Source organism: Arctopsyche grandis, chromosome 6, assembly GCF_051622035.1.
Source record: "Arctopsyche grandis isolate Sample6627 chromosome 6, ASM5162203v2, whole genome shotgun sequence".
NCBI lineage: Eukaryota > Metazoa > Arthropoda > Insecta > Trichoptera > Hydropsychidae > Arctopsyche > Arctopsyche grandis.
Genome location: NC_135360.1, coordinates 12468746 through 12489176, shown reverse-complemented (window position 1 = coordinate 12489176; position 20431 = coordinate 12468746). Strand labels below are relative to the sequence as shown.

General features: G+C 33.6%; 1 protein-coding gene across 1 annotated transcript; it reads left to right on the top strand.

The window, feature by feature from the left end:
* Nucleotides 1-1032: 1032 nt before the first annotated feature.
* On the top strand, nt 1033-18573 carry Cad96Cb (protocadherin Fat 4-like Cad96Ca). The gene is made up of 15 exons (XM_077431890.1): nt 1033-1150; nt 12510-12599; nt 12687-12886; nt 12962-13162; nt 13236-13463; nt 13540-13731; nt 13806-13982; nt 14051-14194; nt 14276-14478; nt 14546-14666; nt 14749-14909; nt 16083-16243; nt 16347-16499; nt 17518-17756; nt 18493-18573. The coding sequence occupies exons 1-15, from the start codon at nt 1033-1035 to the stop codon at nt 18571-18573; spliced, it is 2469 nt and encodes an 822-aa protein (XP_077288016.1).
* Nucleotides 18574-20431: the final 1858 nt, after the last annotated feature.

The following is a 20431-nucleotide window of genomic DNA, read 5'->3' as shown; positions in this document are numbered from 1 at the left end:
TTACCGCACGCCACTGATATACATACATATACACTAACCGTTTTTCATATGTATGCATGATAAACGAATATTTTCGACTTTTTCACTTCGACTTTTTCACGGTCACCCAAGACGTACATATGTATGATTGTCAGGAACTTGGGCGAATACTGATTTTAACACTTGAGACATCTGCTGACACATAGTCGAAACACGATGTCGCAGCGAAGCGTAATAATCAGTTTTCGAGCGCAAAGCGTGAGCCTAACTAGTGAACAGGTACTTTTTTTTTATTGTATTATAAAAATAACCAACTTTCTTCCAACCAAATGTGTAATAAATATGTTAGTTATATTGAACGTTTCATCGTGTCTGTGAACGGTGAATTTCATCTTTCTCTTCGTTGCACTCATTAGCGATGTTTAATGTATGCTTTTGAAATAAGTATTATAGTGCAGTAGATCGTTTTCGATTTTCAGCGATTAACATTTCAATAAAACTCGAATTCAATAAACTGTGAAGTGGTTGCGTCGCCGATCGTCAGTCCATAATATTTTGCAATTTCGTTTGTATTTGTCGGAAGTTAATTAACTTCAAAGAAATGCAAAACGGCAATTTCTACTTTTTCCGTAATTTCTTTCACTAAAAATGAATAATTGTAATTAACAATCGGCACTGGGTGTTTCATTGTCGGCGCAATTTGACTCCTTCGACTTCACTTCCATATTCCCATAGTGTTAAACGATTGTTTTTTTTTTTTGTATATTGTTCTTTTATGGTGGCGATACGGTTAAATTTGCAATTGAAACTCTTTGATAATTGTCTGTTTTATTGCTGTTAACATTTTAGAAATTTATATAATTGCACTTTTCGCGTCTGAAATCGGAGTAGAGCACGCTCAATTAAATATCTATCTTCTGTTTAAAATAACAATAATCCAAACGATAATTTTCTTACAGATATATATAGCACAGAAAAACGACGTTTTTAAGATGTCAGATGTGAATATTTTAACAGAGAGATAACAACAAAGTCCATCGGCAAGAACTAAACATGATCACAGCAAGACCTATAGTCATGGCTTTGGACTTTAGAGAGTATCATTCCCTTCTTTCGTTCTCGCTTAAAATATTCATCCTACTAGTATTCACGAAGGCGTTAAGAGTACAAGGTGAGTGTCTTGTTTGTTTTTTACTGTCAATGTAACAACATGATAGGAGTGAAAGGGTTAAAATATTTAATGACACATACATACATCGTCACGGAACAGTGATGCTTTAATTTTTTAATACAAACGAAATTTGTACATACATACATACATATTGTATATATAATATATGTATATGTATATATGTTTACATATGAAGAATGGAAGAGATTTTTTATTTTTTATTTGCAACTTTTACTTATTTAAATAAATTTTGAGTTGATATTACAACATGTGTCGGAAGTTATTATTTGTACATTGTACGTACATTTTCAATTTCTATTTTTAATTTTTTGCATATATAAATACTGTTACACACATTTTAAATTATAATGCTTTTGATAGTGGAAATTAAACAACAAAAATTCAAATGAATTCATTTATATCTGCTTATTTTATTATTAGCTTTTTTCGTTTGTTTTTAAGGAAGTTTCATTCAAACGCAAAAAAATCAATCATACACAGGTAGGTACATATTATTTTATTTATACAATATTTAAATATTATTTTATCGGAAAATTGACGGGATTCAAATCGCATGATTTGTATATAATACATACATACTTAGGGTTAATATTTATTAAGATTTTCTCGAACATTTTTTACTACGAAATCAGATTGATTCGACATTGTTCAAGTCTGCATACAAATGATCCCATTTTAATGCATTCCTCGAATAAGATTGTTTTTCACAGTGTTGTCAACCGGCCGGATCTACCGGTTTTTTCAAATGACAATCAACGATCTATTTAAAAATATGTCTCACTTAAAGAAAATGAAAAAAATATTTTTCATTTCCCAGCTAAAATTTTCTTGAACAAAAGTTTTACTTATTGACGACCAAATCATATGAAATGTTTTTTTCTAATATGTATATATAATATATTTTTTTAAATAAACATCTTAAAATTTCGCGCTTTAATAATCCTATTCGATACATAGAATAATCAGCATTTGTTTTTAATGTTACAATTTCATGATTTAGCAAAAAGGCGCTAGAAATGTAAAAAAAATAAAATTAAAATTACAATTTTATTATTTTTCATTTCCCTTCTTGTTTTTTTCAATTTTCTTATGGGACAGATCTAGCGCGTAATATGAAATTTGACTGTATATCCATGATTACATCATCATCATCACCATCATTTAAAGCCATTCGGTTTCTCCAACACGCTTCCATTCGTCTCTGTTTTGCGCAACTCTCATCCATATCAACCCACACATTTTTCTAATTTCATCCACCCATCTCCCCCGTGTCCTTTCTTGCATCCTTTTACATTCTCTAGGGTACCATTTGAGCACTTCTTTCGTCCGTTCTTCAAGCTTCGTGACTCGCCATTGACATTTCAATCCCTTAACTCTGTCCACTATGTCATGAGTACTATCCTTTTTATAATTCTCACCCACGTATTCCGCTTCCTATCTCTTCTCGTTATTTCGAGTATACAGCGTTCCATACTTGTTTGAATGCATTGAACTTTATGTAAAATTTTGATATAAATCTAACTACCACTTTGTTATAAATCTAATATTCACAAAAAAATTTATGTATGCACCTTTATTGGTCGAATAGAACGAAAATTATAGCAGGCCGTTTTTATTTTAAAACTCTTTTCATTAATATGAATAAAGATTTTCTCTAAAAAGGTTAAGGTCGTTAAAGTGTCGAAACCGAAGAAGTTCGCTTTTGAATTTAATTTAATTTAATTTAATCTCTATATGAATAAAAAGACTGAAGTGTTTTTTTTTTGTTGGCAATTTTTAATAACTCATATTTATGTGTTTAATGTGGACTATTTTTCTCCGCAATGAGGATATGCACGTATGACATATGCTCATAAATCTTACGTAGCTTTCGCTCGACAGTGGGATTTATCTTGTGCAATTCCCGTCACACGTATTTCTATCATTTTTATCGTTCACTTAGGAATGCAATTGTCGTATGATCACCGCAAGAATGTTCATGTATGTACGTACGTATTCCAGATGTAAGTAATCTGGAAAGTTCTTAATTGATGTACAATTAAGTACGATTGTCTGGTTATCTCGAGGGCTTGTCACCGTCGCGATCGCAACGACGTGTTCGTCACACTCTGCGAATCCTCGGGGAAAGCTCTTTTTCCTTATACATATATAAATTTATATTTAATATTAAACTGGCACAAATTTGATTCGTAACATCGCATCGAGAACACACTTGGGTATAATTAGTGAAGAATGTGAAGAAAAAATCACTTAACAATACGGAATACATGTGACTCGCGACGTGCAAACGAGACGTGGCAAAACTAGGCTAGTGCGTCTAAATGTTTGATTTTTATATAATTCTTAATTAAAAACAATTATTATGCGTAAAATAAATGTTAAGATTTTATGATATCAACATACTTCTCAAACGAATCGAGGTAAAATAGCGTTCCGTATTTGTTTTGTTTTGAAACTTTTTGTACGTATTATATGTAGGTATATATATATAGCAACTATGACCAACTTTGTACATATTTAACATATGTATATAAATGTATAATACCATAAACTAGTTGTTTAACCCGGCTTCGCTCAGTATTTGCAATATATACAGCTTAAACATGGCGAATCTAATAGTAAATATTCATTTGTTTTTTTATTAAATTTATTTGAATCGAAAAAAAAATAATACTCAACCATATCGAATCATCGTCATAGAAACTTTGATTTGTTTTTCGATTACATACATACATACAAAGTCTCTTTCGAAATTATATATTAGATTTGAAATTAAGATCAAATAATGGTGACAAATTGAGGTAGGTAGCTAAAATGGTAGGAACCGTTTCAACAATGAAATCAGATAAATTGCCAAACCCTGATACGATACGACCGACCTAGAGTCACATACATATGTACATACATACACCAAGGTCAGGTCAGCAACACTGGATAAGGGCGCGAGACCGTGATCCCTCAGTTGTTGGCCCAGAATATTCGAGGGGCCCCGTGTCGGGCCTGTTATATCATACTTTATTATTCGATTATTACATACTTTCTTATTTTTCTAACAATTCTGATATTTTAAAAATACATCTTAAAGATCTTTTTTTTTAGTTTTTCATAGGGCCTGGAATTATTTTCTCCCAGAGCCCGAGATTCCTCTCGGCGGCCTTGGTTGGCACCATACGCTAACCACTGAGTTATGTTGCTGATTATGTAGATGATTCGAATAAGTTAGACTTCAAACCATGGTTAGGTTAGATTAATTTTGTCTAGCATCTCTATTTTTTTACATAGATACATATGTACATATATACCAGGAAGGCCTTACAGGTAAACCCCAATACGCCTTCCTAGACAATTAATTACAAACATTAAAAAACTCCGGTGCCTAACAATCTAACGAATTAATTGAAATCCAATTCGCGTTGATGGAGTTTGTGCGAGCTGGCGGCTGCTCGCTTGATATAAATATAATAATGAAAGAAAAAAACTTCTATATGTACTATTTGCTACTAATGTTTCCTTTAGGCAAGTCTCTGATCATTTAGCGCCATGTAATTGAAAATTTATTTAATTAATTAATTCATTCATTCATTTTTCTATTTTATATTGTTTATATGTACATAAGGTAGTTAGTTTTTTTTTAAACAATAAAATATAAATATTAAATTAAATATATTTAAAAGGTATTTGAAAAAAATTCGACCGCCTACGGATCGAACACAGGACCGACACATTTCTTTTGATTTTTTTTATTATTTAATAACTTAATATACATAAGATGATATTTCATCGGGTACAACACTAGTAGTATATGTATGTACGTACATATGTATATAAACAGGATGCTTTTACCGTTGAACCATCGTTGTAACTGACTTCGGTATATAATACTCGTTTAAAATTGAAGACCTTCATACGTTCGTACACACATATTATGTGAATAGGAAATATGGTCAAGGGTTAGTCTATCCACTGTTGTAGCACACACTCAAAGTCCAGCTCACTTGTCGAGGAACGGAAGTACGGTCAGTGGTGTCCGTATAGTCGCGCACTCAACCGTATCCAAAGCAGGTGTCCTTTTCGAGTTCTTGGATCTGTGCATGCACGTTCAAAAACACACATTCTAAATAGTATTAGTCACGATTCTGTGACAAATTCGTTTGACAATGCCAATTTTTTCATTCGCCTTTATGTAGTAACATCTCTGATGACCAGAGCAGACCTAACGAGGGAAAGGGTTTGCCAATTTCGTTCGCACGGAAAAAAGGAAAGCGTTTCATATTGTGCCCAGTTGGATAAAGCGACTCTCTGTTCACTGGCTCTCTCAACAATAATTTGCCTAACGACTGCTCTTTTATGCAATTGTTACGTGATGCGCTCGTAAGTTGAGAAATGGCAATTTTTTCACTACGCACGTTCATCTTTCGCCTAAAAGTTACATACACATGTTCGACACGAACGTAAGAAAATTTCGGAAGAACAATTAGCGATGATTAGCTCTGAGAGAAGTGTCTGGCGGAATGCATTCCCTTGACCGAGACACTGATGTCGGCGATAACCGATGATTTGTTATGCGGAGATATAATATAATTCCCACGGACGGATGGGGCTGGTCCTCTGATTCTGCCGTACTTTCCCACGACCCCCATCATCAGCTCAAAACGAACCGATCTCGATTATGAACGACTGTTTATTCGAGAAACGCCTTTGTTCTCCTGGCGACTCTTATCTGTATCGTTTTTTTGTCAATGTTTCCGATACTTTCATAATGCTACGGATAGCTTATTGACATGGAATTCCAGATTTCAATCAATCCACTTAACGTTTTGAAAAATTATCTGCAATACGGCGTGTTCCCTTTGACATATCCATTTATCAATTCGCCATTCCACATTTTTATTTCATGCAGATGATAAAAACTTACAGGAGAATTATTGATTTACCCGACGCTCTTTATTTGCAGGAGGATTTAAATAATATTTTTGAATGGGCTAATATCAATGAACTGCTCTTCAATATCCTAAATTTTCGGGTCATTTCTTACTCTCGTTCACGTTCCCTATTGAGTATCCGTACAAATTTCACGATTCTCTTCTTTTAAAAGTATTATTTATATCAGATCTGGGAATCGTTTTTGAAAGTAGTTGGAGTTTCAACATCCCCATTGGGAATATCTGTGATAGTGCAACAAAAATCCTAGGATTCGTGATCCGTAATTCGACAGATCTAGGGCGCGCTGCCATTCGTCACTTACTTACATATATTGTACATTACTTCGCAGTGTGCATGAGTCTGGCTCTACTATATGGTCACCCTATAAATATTGTTACTTCCTGATGTTGGAACGAGTCCAAAGACAATTGGATTTTATCCATATCTGTTCCATAGTGGCTTCGTCTTGGGATCTTTGGGGTTCAACTCCTTGGCAAAGCGAAGAGATTTATTTCTTGGGAAGAATTTCATAAAATTATTAAGGGGAGAGATTCACAATCACCCTATCCTGGAGAAACAAAAATTTTTCGCCCCTGAAAATCATAGGGTTTTATGAAAACACGAGATCTTGTTGCCCATTAGGGCTAGAATAAACGTGCTCATGAACTCGCCCCTCTCGAGAGCTGTTGTGTTCCTTAACTTTACTGGCAAATTCCTTGGATCTCTTCAATGTCAGTTATGTTGAGGTGGTCGAGCACATTTTACATACTTAGCACGATATAACTTTTTTTTTTATATACATATTTCTGTTACATGCTATATGTATGTATGTATTTTTATTATGTTTGTTATACTTATATATTTTTAAAATAAATAAATAATGTGATCGGTCAAATTTTCTTCGATGCGTGCACTATTGTTCTAGGTCTTGGTTCAAGCGTGTCAAGCGTATTGCCGTTAAGTTCTTCCAACAAACAGCTGCTTTCTACGCAGGACAGTCGACAGGTGCTCATTGTTGGTTCACATAAGAAGAAGGCAAATAATTCGACCGAAACGTCGACTCTATGTACAATTGGCGTACGGGTGAACGAGCATGGTCCATGTTAGGCACGGGACTTAGCGATTATATTCCAAGTTCATCGAATTTGCTCGGCATTTGTCATTAGACAGTTACGCTGCGTGCTTGTCACGCTTCTGAAACTACGACATTGCTGTTGCAAAAGTCATCCTAACACTAATGTGGACCGTGGATCGAAGAACTAAATCAAAATTAATGGTATTCCAAATAGAATACACATTCAAGGTCGCCGATCGAATTGTTCAAAGTTAACAAAAGTGAAACTAATCAATTAAGTTGACTTCCAAATAGACAAGTTGTTTAAGTCTTCTCGCTCCTCTCCTCTCCCGTCCTCTCGCTTGCCCTCCAGCGTTCCGGTGACTACCAGCCTCTCCTAACAATCCACATTCTTCCTGGTTTTATGGCCAAAGTATGAAAGAATCCTTTTCCTACATATTGTAGAGAGTCTCTCTGAGACTGCCAGCTCTTTGAGGCTGGAATCTTGCCGTCCCTTTAACCGTCCCTTTAACATGTCCCTTTCACTCTTTTAAGCGTCCAATTATTTTACAAAAAAAATTGTTTTATTTGACATTAGAAGTTAACATTAAAGTCGTTGTGAATGACGCCTTTGTTCGGCGCGCTCCTTCAATTGGGTTTTTACACCTTAATTCTGATAATTGGCAAGACATCTGCATATCTGCATGTCTTGGAAGAAAGGGCAATAAGTAGGAATGTTTTTAAAAAGGTTTAAAAAAAAATTTATAATTTAAATGCAAAAAAATATCAGTTTTATCCTGCTTGACAAATTTTTGAAAACTTACTGTGCCTTTAATATTTTTTCTGTTGACACAGATGGTTGCATTTGTTTTTATTTGATTGAATAAACATTATAAAAACAAAAAAAAATAATAATTGGACATTATTAGCAATTAACTGTGAGATTTTGATGTTTTTACTAAAAATATTTAAAAAAAAAATCATAAGACTAAACTGAGGTATGTGTGGCTGTTCTTGTATTTGTTCTGTTCTGTTATTGTAAAATGTTCTAAAGTATTTGAGCTATAAACCCTTTACGGCTTTACACTTAGCTTCATAACACCCTATGTATATTTTGCCTATAATTCTAATATATAATCAAAGCATGCTATGTAGAATCTTTTAGGTGGATCTTCACTGATTTATGTGCTCTTTATAACTTCTTCTGGGTATATAGCCAGCAGTATAAACACTAAGAGACACCCGTGTTCAAGCCTTGGGTTGACCTCGTTGAGAGTTTATTCTGAGTATTTCTGCCGTGTTGCTGGTCAGACTTCAAGGTCGGGATCAATTAAAATTTACCCAATAAATTCTGATATTCTTTCATTGTTATATTAAATCAATGACTTTCTTAAAACATAATTCAACTTCTTAAATTCTAGATTTTACTTCAGTCTTAAAAAAAATATAAGTTCATGATAATCATACTTATTTATATTGTAGAAATAAAGCAAAGACATATCTAATTATCATAACTCTCACATGAACCAAAATCATAATATAATCAAGGTATTAAATGAGGCAGTATACCAGTACAGCTAGTAAGAAATAATAGACTGCAACCTGATTTAAGTTTCTACTTTTTAAATACCGAGATATTTAACACAGATCAAATAGTACTAGGCTAGTAATAGTAGGTTAGTAGTTTCTAATATTGTTATAATTAACAAAATTAAAACAGCATGTTGAATTTAGCAATTCAACAAATAGAACAATTGTCGTAATCTAGTGTTGAACACACTACCGACATCAACATCTGATTTAAAAAAAGTGAATTACAGGTGACGTTTGTGACAAATATACATATGTATGTGCATTAAGTGTAAAATCAAAATATTTATCACTACAAACTTGTCTTCGAAATGTCGACAGCCTAGGATATCCAGATCTACTTAATTTTTATTACACAAGATTCTTCGTCTTCTTGTTGTTCCATATCCGTATTTCAATGTAGATACATATGTGAGTTTTTGGGTTAGCCGAAAAAATTAAAGTATCTGGTCCTAAATAATTGAAAATACAGAAAAAGAAATAAGAATAGTACGAGATAACAAAACAATCTTGAGAGTATTACATTTATCAGTCTTCACTGGCACAACTTTGAATCAAATTTAAGCACCACTTTAACAGAAAGCCTTCATACCTTATAAATATTCAAATACTTCAACCCTCTATTTTTGATACGATCTATATACGCTTTGGTTTGTAGACAGGAAAAGGGGAGACTTTCCAAGTGGCGCACTGCAGGCACTTCGTATCGTTATTTCGTAAACTAGCTTGCATATATGGGCTAGTGAACTAAACTACCAGTCAATGAACTCTCGTGCAATCATATATAATTATACCTTTATGTATTTGTATGTATATCGTGGGATCATTGGTAGATATTTTACTGCTAAGAAATCGAACAGGTGTGAATCTGTATGTATGTAACTGTTGTTGTCCTTAGATACATATATACATAATTAAGTAAATTCATTGGAATCATGTAAAAATACTTCTAAATAACAGTTTTCTTTCTACAATTGGAAAAACTTTTACGGTTTTGAGAAGCAATTTTCGCAGGTTATCAGTATCGCGCCGTCGATCTCAAATCTACTCTACGAAACTGGGCTGTGCTCATCCTGCCGAAACGTCGGTTTTCTTAATGTATTCGAATATGAACGCCATTTCTAGATTTCACATTCGAACGCGAGAAATTAACTAGATCGAACATCCCAGTGACATCCCAGCATATTCACATGTACATATGTTTTTTAAACGGTCGTTTGATGTTCGTATGGCAGATATGTATGAGTATGTACATATTTTGGAAACTACAAAGTTACGTTGCTCCACAATGAATCATACAAAGTGGTCGTCGAACCGTGTTTATTTCAAAACGTTATATCATGAAAGGTTTCATCAAAGTTTACATACAAATTTTACACGGAGAATTGTGAAAGTGCTATCCGTTAGTTTTATGAGTGGGAAGGTCCGTATTTGGAAGGAAGACTAGTGACGGTTTGGTAGATGTATCGATGTAATTTAAATTTGGATATCTTTGCGATGTTTCATCGTACGCCTATGGGGAATAAAACGGATAAGAAGTAGGAAGTGAAGTGTTTGGAACATAAATTGCGCAGTCCATTGTGTTCGTAGGCCGGTGGACAAGCAGTGCTGCCGTGCCAGACGAATGCTTCATAGCACTATGTACATACAAGAATTTCTCAACTTTCTTCTTCATCAGTAGTAGCTTTTTAAAAATGTAAACACCACTTTATTATAATCAGTATTCTGTACCGACGTTGTTAATATTTCGACGAAAACTTCACTAAAATGTTTCAAAAATTGGAATTTCGTTTCGCATACTATGAAAATTTGCTTATAGTATAGGTATACAGTATAGAATGTATGATGAAATTTATATTTAAAAGCAATTGCATTTTTTTTATGATGTTGTGAACACGCCTGCAATGGAATTCCGCATCGATCGTCATAAATTTAAAATATGCATATATAATGCGTTTTCGTATTTGGCAGTCACTTTCACTTGACACGTGCTAGGGAAAACTCTCATTTTCTTTAAATTAAATCAATGCAATGTGAATTATTAAAAAATGAACGTAACAAACGTTACTTTCTCCATGTTAAATTTTGATTTAAAAATAGTAAAAATGCTATATCGCAGCTAAATAGTAAGATAATTGCATTAACCAGCAATATAGATCAGTGGTTAGCGTATAATGTCAACAACTGGGGGGTTACGGGTTCGAGCCTTGATTCAGTGTTGCTGGCTAGACCTTGGATATATGTATGTCTGTGACTCTAGGTGGATCGTTTCCTATCAGAGTTTGTCGATTTATCTGATTTCATTGTTGAAACCATTCCTACCAAATTGACCACCTATTCTAATTTTTCACCATTCGTTTCAAATTTATAATAATATTATAAATGTATATATATATATATAGTTCCAGGGGTGTCACTTCAGCTGTTCCCAGGAGGGGCCAAATTTTTGACCAGTAAGGAATGACTTTCTGGGAAGGGGGCGGGTGTTATATTATAAAAAGTTATAAGTTAAAATGAATTTTAACTATAATATTTCTTTTTATCATTTTTTTAAACTAAAAAAGATAAAATTATATAAAGTTATTATTATAATATAATTTTATTTACAATACCATTTTATTATATCATTTTATTCATCATAATACATTAAGCAACGTGGATAGTCCCGTTCAAATCAAGGGGGGGGGGGGCTGCCCACCCCTGACCTCCCCACCCCCCCCAAATGACGCCCCTGTATAGTACATTTGTACAAAGTTGGCCATAAGTGTCGCCATGGGGCAATTCCGTAATGACACATGGTAAAAATAAATTTGAGAAAAAATTGATTAACAATGAGGGAAGTATATTTGTTTTTAATCCCAACTACCAACGACTTGAGTGCACTAGAATCTTTATTGGCTACCTCTTCTCAGATTATTTAGATTTGATATGATATCATTGTTCAAACAGTCTTAAGCAATACTTGTAAGCACTAAAATCCATCCTACACATTTCAAGAAAACCATAGAATCTTCACTACAATGCCGAACGATAAAATATAGTATAATATGTATATTACCTACATATGTACATGTGTTTGTTTAGGTACTTAAAAAATAAAAGTAAAATATTATTGAGGGTATTGCAAATGTATATTAAGTAATATTAAACTTAAGTACGTGGTGCTCATTAGATTATTAAAAGACAATACCCAACATTTTCAATGAATCACGCGATCAAATAAATGGCGTGTATTTGTACAGGAAGTTGTGAAATTGATGAAGTTGTATAATACATCAGAATTTAACATACCTTTTACCTGTACCACGCATTAACTGATAAAATTGACTTATTAATTAATGTAAAATTTCTGATGAAAGAACATGTCCGCGGAATGATACGAACTAAGTGGTAGAAATGCACGTAAAATTGACACTGATATTTTTTCATTTGTGACGGAAAGCGATTAAAATTGCACACGTTGAGGAAATTGCGACATAGTCTCCGGGGTCCACGGAGGCTTGGCGACAGATGAAAAATGAAAATTACACCATGGAAAATGCGAGGAAGTGTGCGCTTCTGGGTCGTCGCCGTTGTTCCACGATTGTTCGCCGTTTTAAACCTTATCCGCATTGTTTGGAGATTTTATTTCGTAATTGATACGAAGAAATTCGTAGAAAGTGTTGCGATTCAATTAAAACGGGAGGGAGGAGCAGCTTTTATGCCGAATCAATTGCTTTGATACAGATTGGACATGGAAACGGAATTCAATCATTTCTTTTGTGTCAACAGGAGTTCAAGACAGCAGATGCTACTTGGAAAGTGGTGGTTCAGTGGAAAGTTTTTTTGTTAGTGAGGATTTGGCGGTTGGATCTATTGTTGGTAATAATATATTTTTTACACCATTTTATATCGTATTTGTTACATATTTCCTTTTATCCACAATAAGAAAAATATTTATACTTTCAGGTGTTTTGGGTATACACGGAGATCCACATGAACAAATAGGTAACATAGCTTTAAGTTTGAAAGAAATTGACAGTCCTGTAAGAATAGCACCTGGTTCCAAGAACCTCACTCTGGCTAGACCTTTAGACAAGGAAGGTGTTCTTGGTCCTTCATCAGTATATGTAAACGTCATTTGTGATAGAAAAAGAACTAGTGATCCTGTTAGTATTTAAATGTAACTGAATCTTAACTAATCTCAATATACTTTGTTACAATATATCTTGGGGTGGTTCCAGGGTTTTGAAATCCCAGTATCAATCCGAGTTACAGACGCCAATGACAATGCTCCAGTTTGGGTGAACGCTCCATATCGGTTGAGGGTTGCTGAGTTGACAGCACCTGGTAGTCGTGCTCTGCATGCAGCGAAAGCAACTGATCGAGATCAACTAGGACCTTTCTCGACTGTGGAGTACAAAGTCTTACCTGGACCCTATCAAGTCAGTCATTACACATTATTTTGGAATTAAATTATAATGCTAGTAAAACTAATTGAAAAAAATCTTTTTTAAGGACTATTTCACGTTCGAGAACTCATTGGAAGGCACTCTAGTGCTGAGGAAAGCACTGGATTTCGAAACACTTCCTAATTTTACTATTGGTCTTCGAGCTCAAGATCAAGGCAATCCGCCGAATTTTTCTGATACTGTACTTTACGTTGAAGTATTGGACTCGGATGATCAAAATCCGAAGTTTTTAGACGATGGATATACTGCTATTCTTCCAGATAGAGCCAGTCAGGTAATTAATTCATTACGATATTATATTTACAATTTTCTGGAATGAAGTTTTACATGTGCGCTTTTGCTGATTTTAGGGTTCTCAAGTGATGATCTCGCCTAAAGAAATATCTGCCATCGATCAAGATACTGGAATCAACGCTGCTCTTTTTTATACTTTCAATATAGATCATCCCAGTTTTAATATAGATAAAGAAAGTGCTAGAGTTTCCGTTGCCAGGGAAATTTTAGATGATGATTTACTAATGCCGGTCACTTTGGTTGTTCGGGTATGATTATTACCATGCATCTTATAAATTTTAGAAGAGTTTGTTACTATTATTTTTTTTTTGTTATTTTACAGGCGACCCAATATGATAATCCTGATCGTTATGCTCTAGCAACGCTTACGATCAGTAAACAATCAGTTGCTAGAAAGCCTGTACATTTTTCACAAAAAAATTACTACGCCACTGTATTGGAAAATCTACCAATCAATTCCGTCCTCATGACATTAAACACGAATAGACTTAGAGATAGAGTAAGTGTAGTATTATTTGATGTTTTTGAAGTGTGGAATACATATTACAAGTGTTGTATATGTTTCAGGCTCTTAAATATTTTGTATCTGATAGGAAATTTTTGACAAAGTTTGCTATCAATACAGCTGGAGAAGTAGTTCTAAGAAAAAATCTAGATTATGAAGTAGATGATAAGTATACCTTTCAAGTGATGGTCACGGATGGACTAGCTGTATGTTGTTGTTATTTCGTTATTTAATTTCATTTGATTTACGTAAAAATATGTATGCTAATTGTATTTTTTATCTAATAGAATGACACTGCAACTATCAACATAACCGTTCTAAATGTCAACGATTGGGATCCACGTTTCCGATACCCTCAATATGAGTTCTTCGTGAATCCTAATTTAGACGAAGCAGCCAACGGCTTGCCAATCCTCATCGGTAAGGTGGAAGCAGCTGACGGCGACAGAGGAGATGTCGTCATGTTGACTTTACGAGGAGCCGATGCAAGGTTCAGCTCAGTCTCCAAAAATGATGTTAAACGCTCGTTTCACAGACTAATTTTGATTTAATTTCAGTTTATTTTATATAACTGACCAAGGAGAGATATTCTTACGTGAAAATGCATTATCTTTGGTTAACTCGTCCATTGTACATGTGGTGGCAATGGCTACAGACACCGGTGCACCACCTCGTCAAGTAATACATAGATGTTCGATTTCAATTTTAGTTTAATTGAAAGTATTATACATGTTGATTGTTTTTTTTTTTTTGTTTTCAGACATCGGTCCCTTTAATTGTTCATTTTTCTGAAGCTTTGATGTCGGTCACTAATGCAGCCACCTTCAGCGGAAACAGCATGCTGCTGATCATAATCTTCGGCACAATACTAGGACTGCTGGGAATCGTCATCGTAATACTCATAGGCTATATTTATAAAGTGTAAGTAATATTACCAAAATTTCTAAATAATATTAAAAAAAATTAGTTCAATATATCAACTACTCAAGTCAATAATAATGTGTATATTTTAATTTTAAAAAGATAAACAGAACTTTTCACAAGCAATTCGTTTAGATATTTAACCAGCAACAATTGATTTACTTTAATTGTATTCTATGTATTTCATATACCATCAACATAGCTCAGTAGTCAGCAATTACTTCAACTGAGTGCAATGCTTTCAACTGAGTGGTCATGGGTTCATTCCCTGGACCGGTGCTATGGCCAGATCTTGGATGTGTGATTCCAGGTCGATCGATTCCTATGAGAGTTTGCCAATTTATCTGATTTCATTGAAACGGTTCCAAAAAAATAGCAACCTTTCCTATCCCTCGCAAAAGTTTGAGTTTATAGCATCTGGAATTTGCTGATATATATAAAATGCTTGTCAAATTTGTCCAAAGATGTCTCTATAAAAAAAATTTTGATGTTTGTAATTGGGCAGGAAGGCGCACTGGGGCTTATCTCTTTGACCTACCTGGTATACATATACGGTAAACGGATTATTTCGCACATTGCGATCGCGCACACAACAAGCGTAGCCACGAAAATCGGGCATACGGAATATCTGGCACTCGAGTCCTCGTTAATATGATAATTAGCGTGGGTAGCTCTTGATGGGTAGAATTTTCAGGTGCCAGATGTTCGAAATTTTATATATACATATGTACATACATACAAACATATGTTTAAAATGAAATAAAATTTCATCCTTGTCACATTTTTCATGTATGTATGTATGTACCTACAAACCTTGTGAACATCTTTGGAATATACACACATACAGTAGTACATACATATGTATATAGTTTCATTATTACAAGCATTTGCGAGATTTCATACATGACATTAAACTTAATACTGCAACACTGCCAACTGACCGTAAATCACTAGGCGGCTAGGCCAATTATTAATGTTAAAAAGCCTTAGTATTGAAATACAGATACGTATGTATAAACAATATTGTGATGCAACATATAATATATGTAGAGTAGACTTTTGACATAGCTCTACATCTAAAGACACCATCAATTGGCATAATCGGTGTCCTTCAAATAAACTTAAGTTACAGATTATTATTAATATTATTAATAAAATAGATTTTCATTGCAGAAAACGTCCAAAATCCGGTGGTAATAAAGTCGGAACAGGATTTGTACAACATGAAAAGTTGCCTCCTCCTCATAACGTGGCCGGTGCTGGTACAGGACTCCACGCGCCAGGATCGAACCACAGTACTTCCAATAACTTGGCGGCCCTCACTGGAGCTTTGGGTCTGTCGCCGACACGGTTATTCAAATGCACATCGACACCATCGCGTGCTTGTAACTTAAATTAAGACGATTTGCTTGATTTAATAGTGGTTTCGTCTCGCAGGAGCAGCCTCGGGGTCGTTACTGAGCGTCAGCGCAGGAGCAAGCACAATATTGGCAAACTCGAGCAGCAGTTTGAACGTCAACGGCCAAGACGCAGATCACAACGGTGGTGCTTTTTCGGATGGCAACAGCCATCCAAATACCCTGCCACGAGGTAAAAGCAATGTTTTTGTTAAATTGCCTGCAAAGTCAATTGTGATCCATCGTTAGATCACTTTTTTATCATGCATTCGATTAATGGTGACAACATTTTGTAAAGTATCGTTTATTAATAGATCACTGGTTAGCTTGTAATTCTTTTGACTGTGTGGTCACGGGTTCTATCCCTGGCTTTATTGCTGGCCAGACCTTGAATATGTGACTCCAAGGTCGATCGTTTCCTTTCAGAGTTTGCCAATTTATCTGATTTAATTGGAAACGCTTCTATCAAATTGGCAATCCTGTCATATTTCTCGCTCACAGCATTTCATAATTTGTTGATATTTTAAAATGTTGCAAAAATGTATACATATATGTCTCTATAATGATTGTGATGTTTTGTGGTCGACGTTTGTAATTGGTCTTCAATAATAATCCAATTTACAATGAATGTCGTGTTAGTAAATATGGGTGTATACCTGTATAAATAAATAAATAGATATGTACATAAGAAATGGGAGATATATTCACGATAAATATATAGATGGAAATTTAATATATAAAATAAATATAGGACAATTTTAGAAGAGGACGCGTTTTATTAGTACAATAGTATCTACATATACACATATGTACATATGTATGTATGTACTATATGGTACAAAGACTGAAAAAACTAAAATATGTATTTACATGGATTTTTTGGCAAAATGTGAACTCTGCATGTGAATATATGTATGTATATATATATATATATATATATATATATATATATATATATATATATATATATATATATATATATATATATATATATATTTATATATATATATATATATATGAATATTAATATGAATGAATCCTTCATTTAAGTTAACTTGAGATCTAGAATCCGTGTCTATTCTATGATGATCAACTTAATAAAATAATAAGGACTGTAAATTACCGCATGTTCTTCTGTAAAAATGCTTGTTTGTGTATATGTACTTATCTATCGCTTTGCGAATGAAGCACTTTTATATGATGCTCTTTAGGTATAATGGCGCGAGCATCTCAACGGTTTCCTCATCGCGGAGGGGTGTCTCCTGGTCCTGGGATGGCGATAGGGGGCGGAGGCGCCGGAGTGGGGGCGCTGCCCCCCGGAGGCCCCCAAGCGGCCCTCATGAGCAACCACTTGACCACCGCAGGGGGAGGCAGGTCAGGGGTCGCGTGGCCGGCCGCCACCATACCAGCAAGGGTGAAGAAACTCAGCTGGGACGATGACGATCCCAAAGTCTGTTTTTACCACACAAAATTTTTCCACTGTCGCACTCCTCTTTCTTCTCTATCTCATACACTGATTTCATTCACTTACTTAAACGTGTGTTTTATTATAATTATATAAACTGCAAAGTGCTTATGAAGAATTGTGCTATTCCGTTGTACTACGTAAATGGATTTTTGTGCGTGAAACGTCCGTGGCGATACTAGACAAGTTCCAAAATTACTTAATTATTTGATTAAGATTATAATAAGTACTTTCTTAATATATGTATATATATACATATGTACATATGTACCATTGGCGTGCCGTGAAAATCTCTCTGTTTTTATCACATAGCTTTACGTACGTATGCGCGAGCGGGATACAAGGGGACTCGGTATGACGTCTCCTAATCCCCTTGCATCCTGCTCTCGCACACGCAAGTAAGGCTGTGCGACAAAAACAGGGAGATTTCCACGGCACGCCAGTGTTATGTCCATTGATTCAAAATTGTTGTTTTAATGGTAAAACTCTTGTAAGCACTTGTATTGTAATATATATAATATATTAATTAATGTTATCAATGCAAGCTTGCACTTCTTTGCTAATTTTTTTTTTGTCAATATTATAATTTGTTGTAAATTTATACATAGCTAATTTGTTGGTAATATTTCTTGCATTTTGAATTTTGGCTTATTTATTTAACAAATACATTCGTACATACATACATATATTCACAAGTAATATATAATTGAATTTGTTTCAGATTGAAAACGGTGGTTTGGACATTGCAGATCCTAACAATCCTAATTCGTCAGAGCACTTGAATTTGACGGTTTACTTTTAAATATACATATATGTATGTGTTGTAAAATTGTAAAATATTATATGTAGTTTTAAGATTTTGCATTATGTGTATTTGACGATTGATCAGTATTTTCATTTTAATATTTGTAATAAGTACATATTGATATTATTTTTCTTTATAAGGACTTATATAAAATTATATATTATTTTACCGATTTTAAGTTTTATGGTTAATATTGTGAAATGTATAATATTTATTCTAAAATGTGTGGTTACCGATTGTATGTGAATAGTCTTATTTTGTTATTAATATTGTACAACGAAAATATTACGTTGATCTATTCTATGTAGTAATATGTATTTAATTTTTGTTATTAATAATCATTTAATTGTAAATTGACAACATTATAGTGCAGATGTCTTTACACAAAATAACTCAACGTCTACTATTTCACATGGCTTCAGGCAATGATGTGAGGCTTATAAAAAGTAAAACTATTGTTGGAAAAGTCAAACATTTAGCATTCAATAACAAGCAAGCACGGAAATGTTTAAATTTAGTTATTATTAAAATTGTTGTATCAGTTCATCTCATGTTTGTACATTTAATTAGCTGTGTATGTATAACAATACGTCAAAATCGTCATCAGGAGATGACCTACAAAAGTGGAAGTATAAAACAACGAGGTCATCACTTTCACACTAGTATAATAAAATCCTGTTTTCAATTATGCGATATTTCCACAACTATTATACAAATATGTACGACCATCTGAAAAGACACTTATTTTTCACTTAAATGGAATTCTTAAAATATAAGTATAGTTGTATTTTTTGCATATGATTTGCATGGTATAACTTAGGTATATATTTACGTATGTGTATTTGTAAAAATGTTTATTTTTTTATTTAGTATGTAATTGAAATTTGTATTGCAATTCGATATAATATTACAATAAAATAATTTCTATAGCAATTTTTGTTCGTGTTTTTTTTTTGTGTTAGCTCTTCGTATTACGGGTGATTCAACTTTTTTTCGTTTTCATTCTAGTATGTATGTATAATATAACAACTGGTTATGATTTATTACACATACAGAAAAGATTGATGTACCGAAATGTTCTTTCGCATAAAAACTGAACGCTGTGTGTATGTAAGTGACTAAAGTTGATCGGGAGAAATTAGTTTGTTGTGGCTCGTGAAAGTAGTTGGTTGTGTTTTGTACTGAGGTATTTTTGTATAACTATTTTTCAAGATTTTCATGTATTACGTTGCTATTTTTGTTAAATCTCCATTTCTCATATCGTTTAAAAATGTTGCTACTTAAATCATATTCAGTAAAATAAAAGGAAGTAATTCTTTGGTCGATAAATCGATGTATAAACAAAAGTAGTTTTACTTTATTTGTTATTATATTATACCTGAAAGTATTAAGGTGTAGGTAATTGCATGCAATGAATTAAATAATGGTATAATAATTAATTTTAAATTTATTTATAATTTTTACAGTTAAACTCGTGAACATTTTTTACGATTGGAGTAACGGTTATTTCGCCTTAAACGGCTCTTGTGTATTTTTTTTTCGGTGTTCTTTATTTATTTATTGTGGTTTATTGACCACACATGAGTGGTTTATCAAGGTTTATTTATTTTTTTAATCTGAAATCAAAACATACGTTGTATTATATATTCAAAAGATTAAATAATACCTACGTTTATCATAATAATGCCATATTTGTGAAAAATTAGGCCTCATTGTAATTATAGGTATAAAAAACACTCAAAAAATTTGGCAAAGTATCTTAAATATGAAAAACAAAATATTCGACAATTATCCATATTCACCTGTGTTAAACATGTATTTTATCTCAGAGAAGAGAAAGTATTTCTCTGAAACG

Excerpts from the sequence above, each read along its gene's own strand:
- Cad96Cb (XM_077431890.1), top strand. The coding sequence starts at position 1,033 with ATGATCACAGCAAGACCTATAGTCATGGCTTTGGACTTTAGAGAGTAT. Across the intron at positions 14,479-14,545 it reads TTACGAGGAGCCGATGCAAG|TTTATTTTATATAACTGACC; the intron begins GTTCAGCTCAGT and ends ATTTAATTTCAG. Across the intron at positions 17,757-18,492 it reads GGGACGATGACGATCCCAAA|ATTGAAAACGGTGGTTTGGA; the intron begins GTCTGTTTTTAC and ends AATTTGTTTCAG.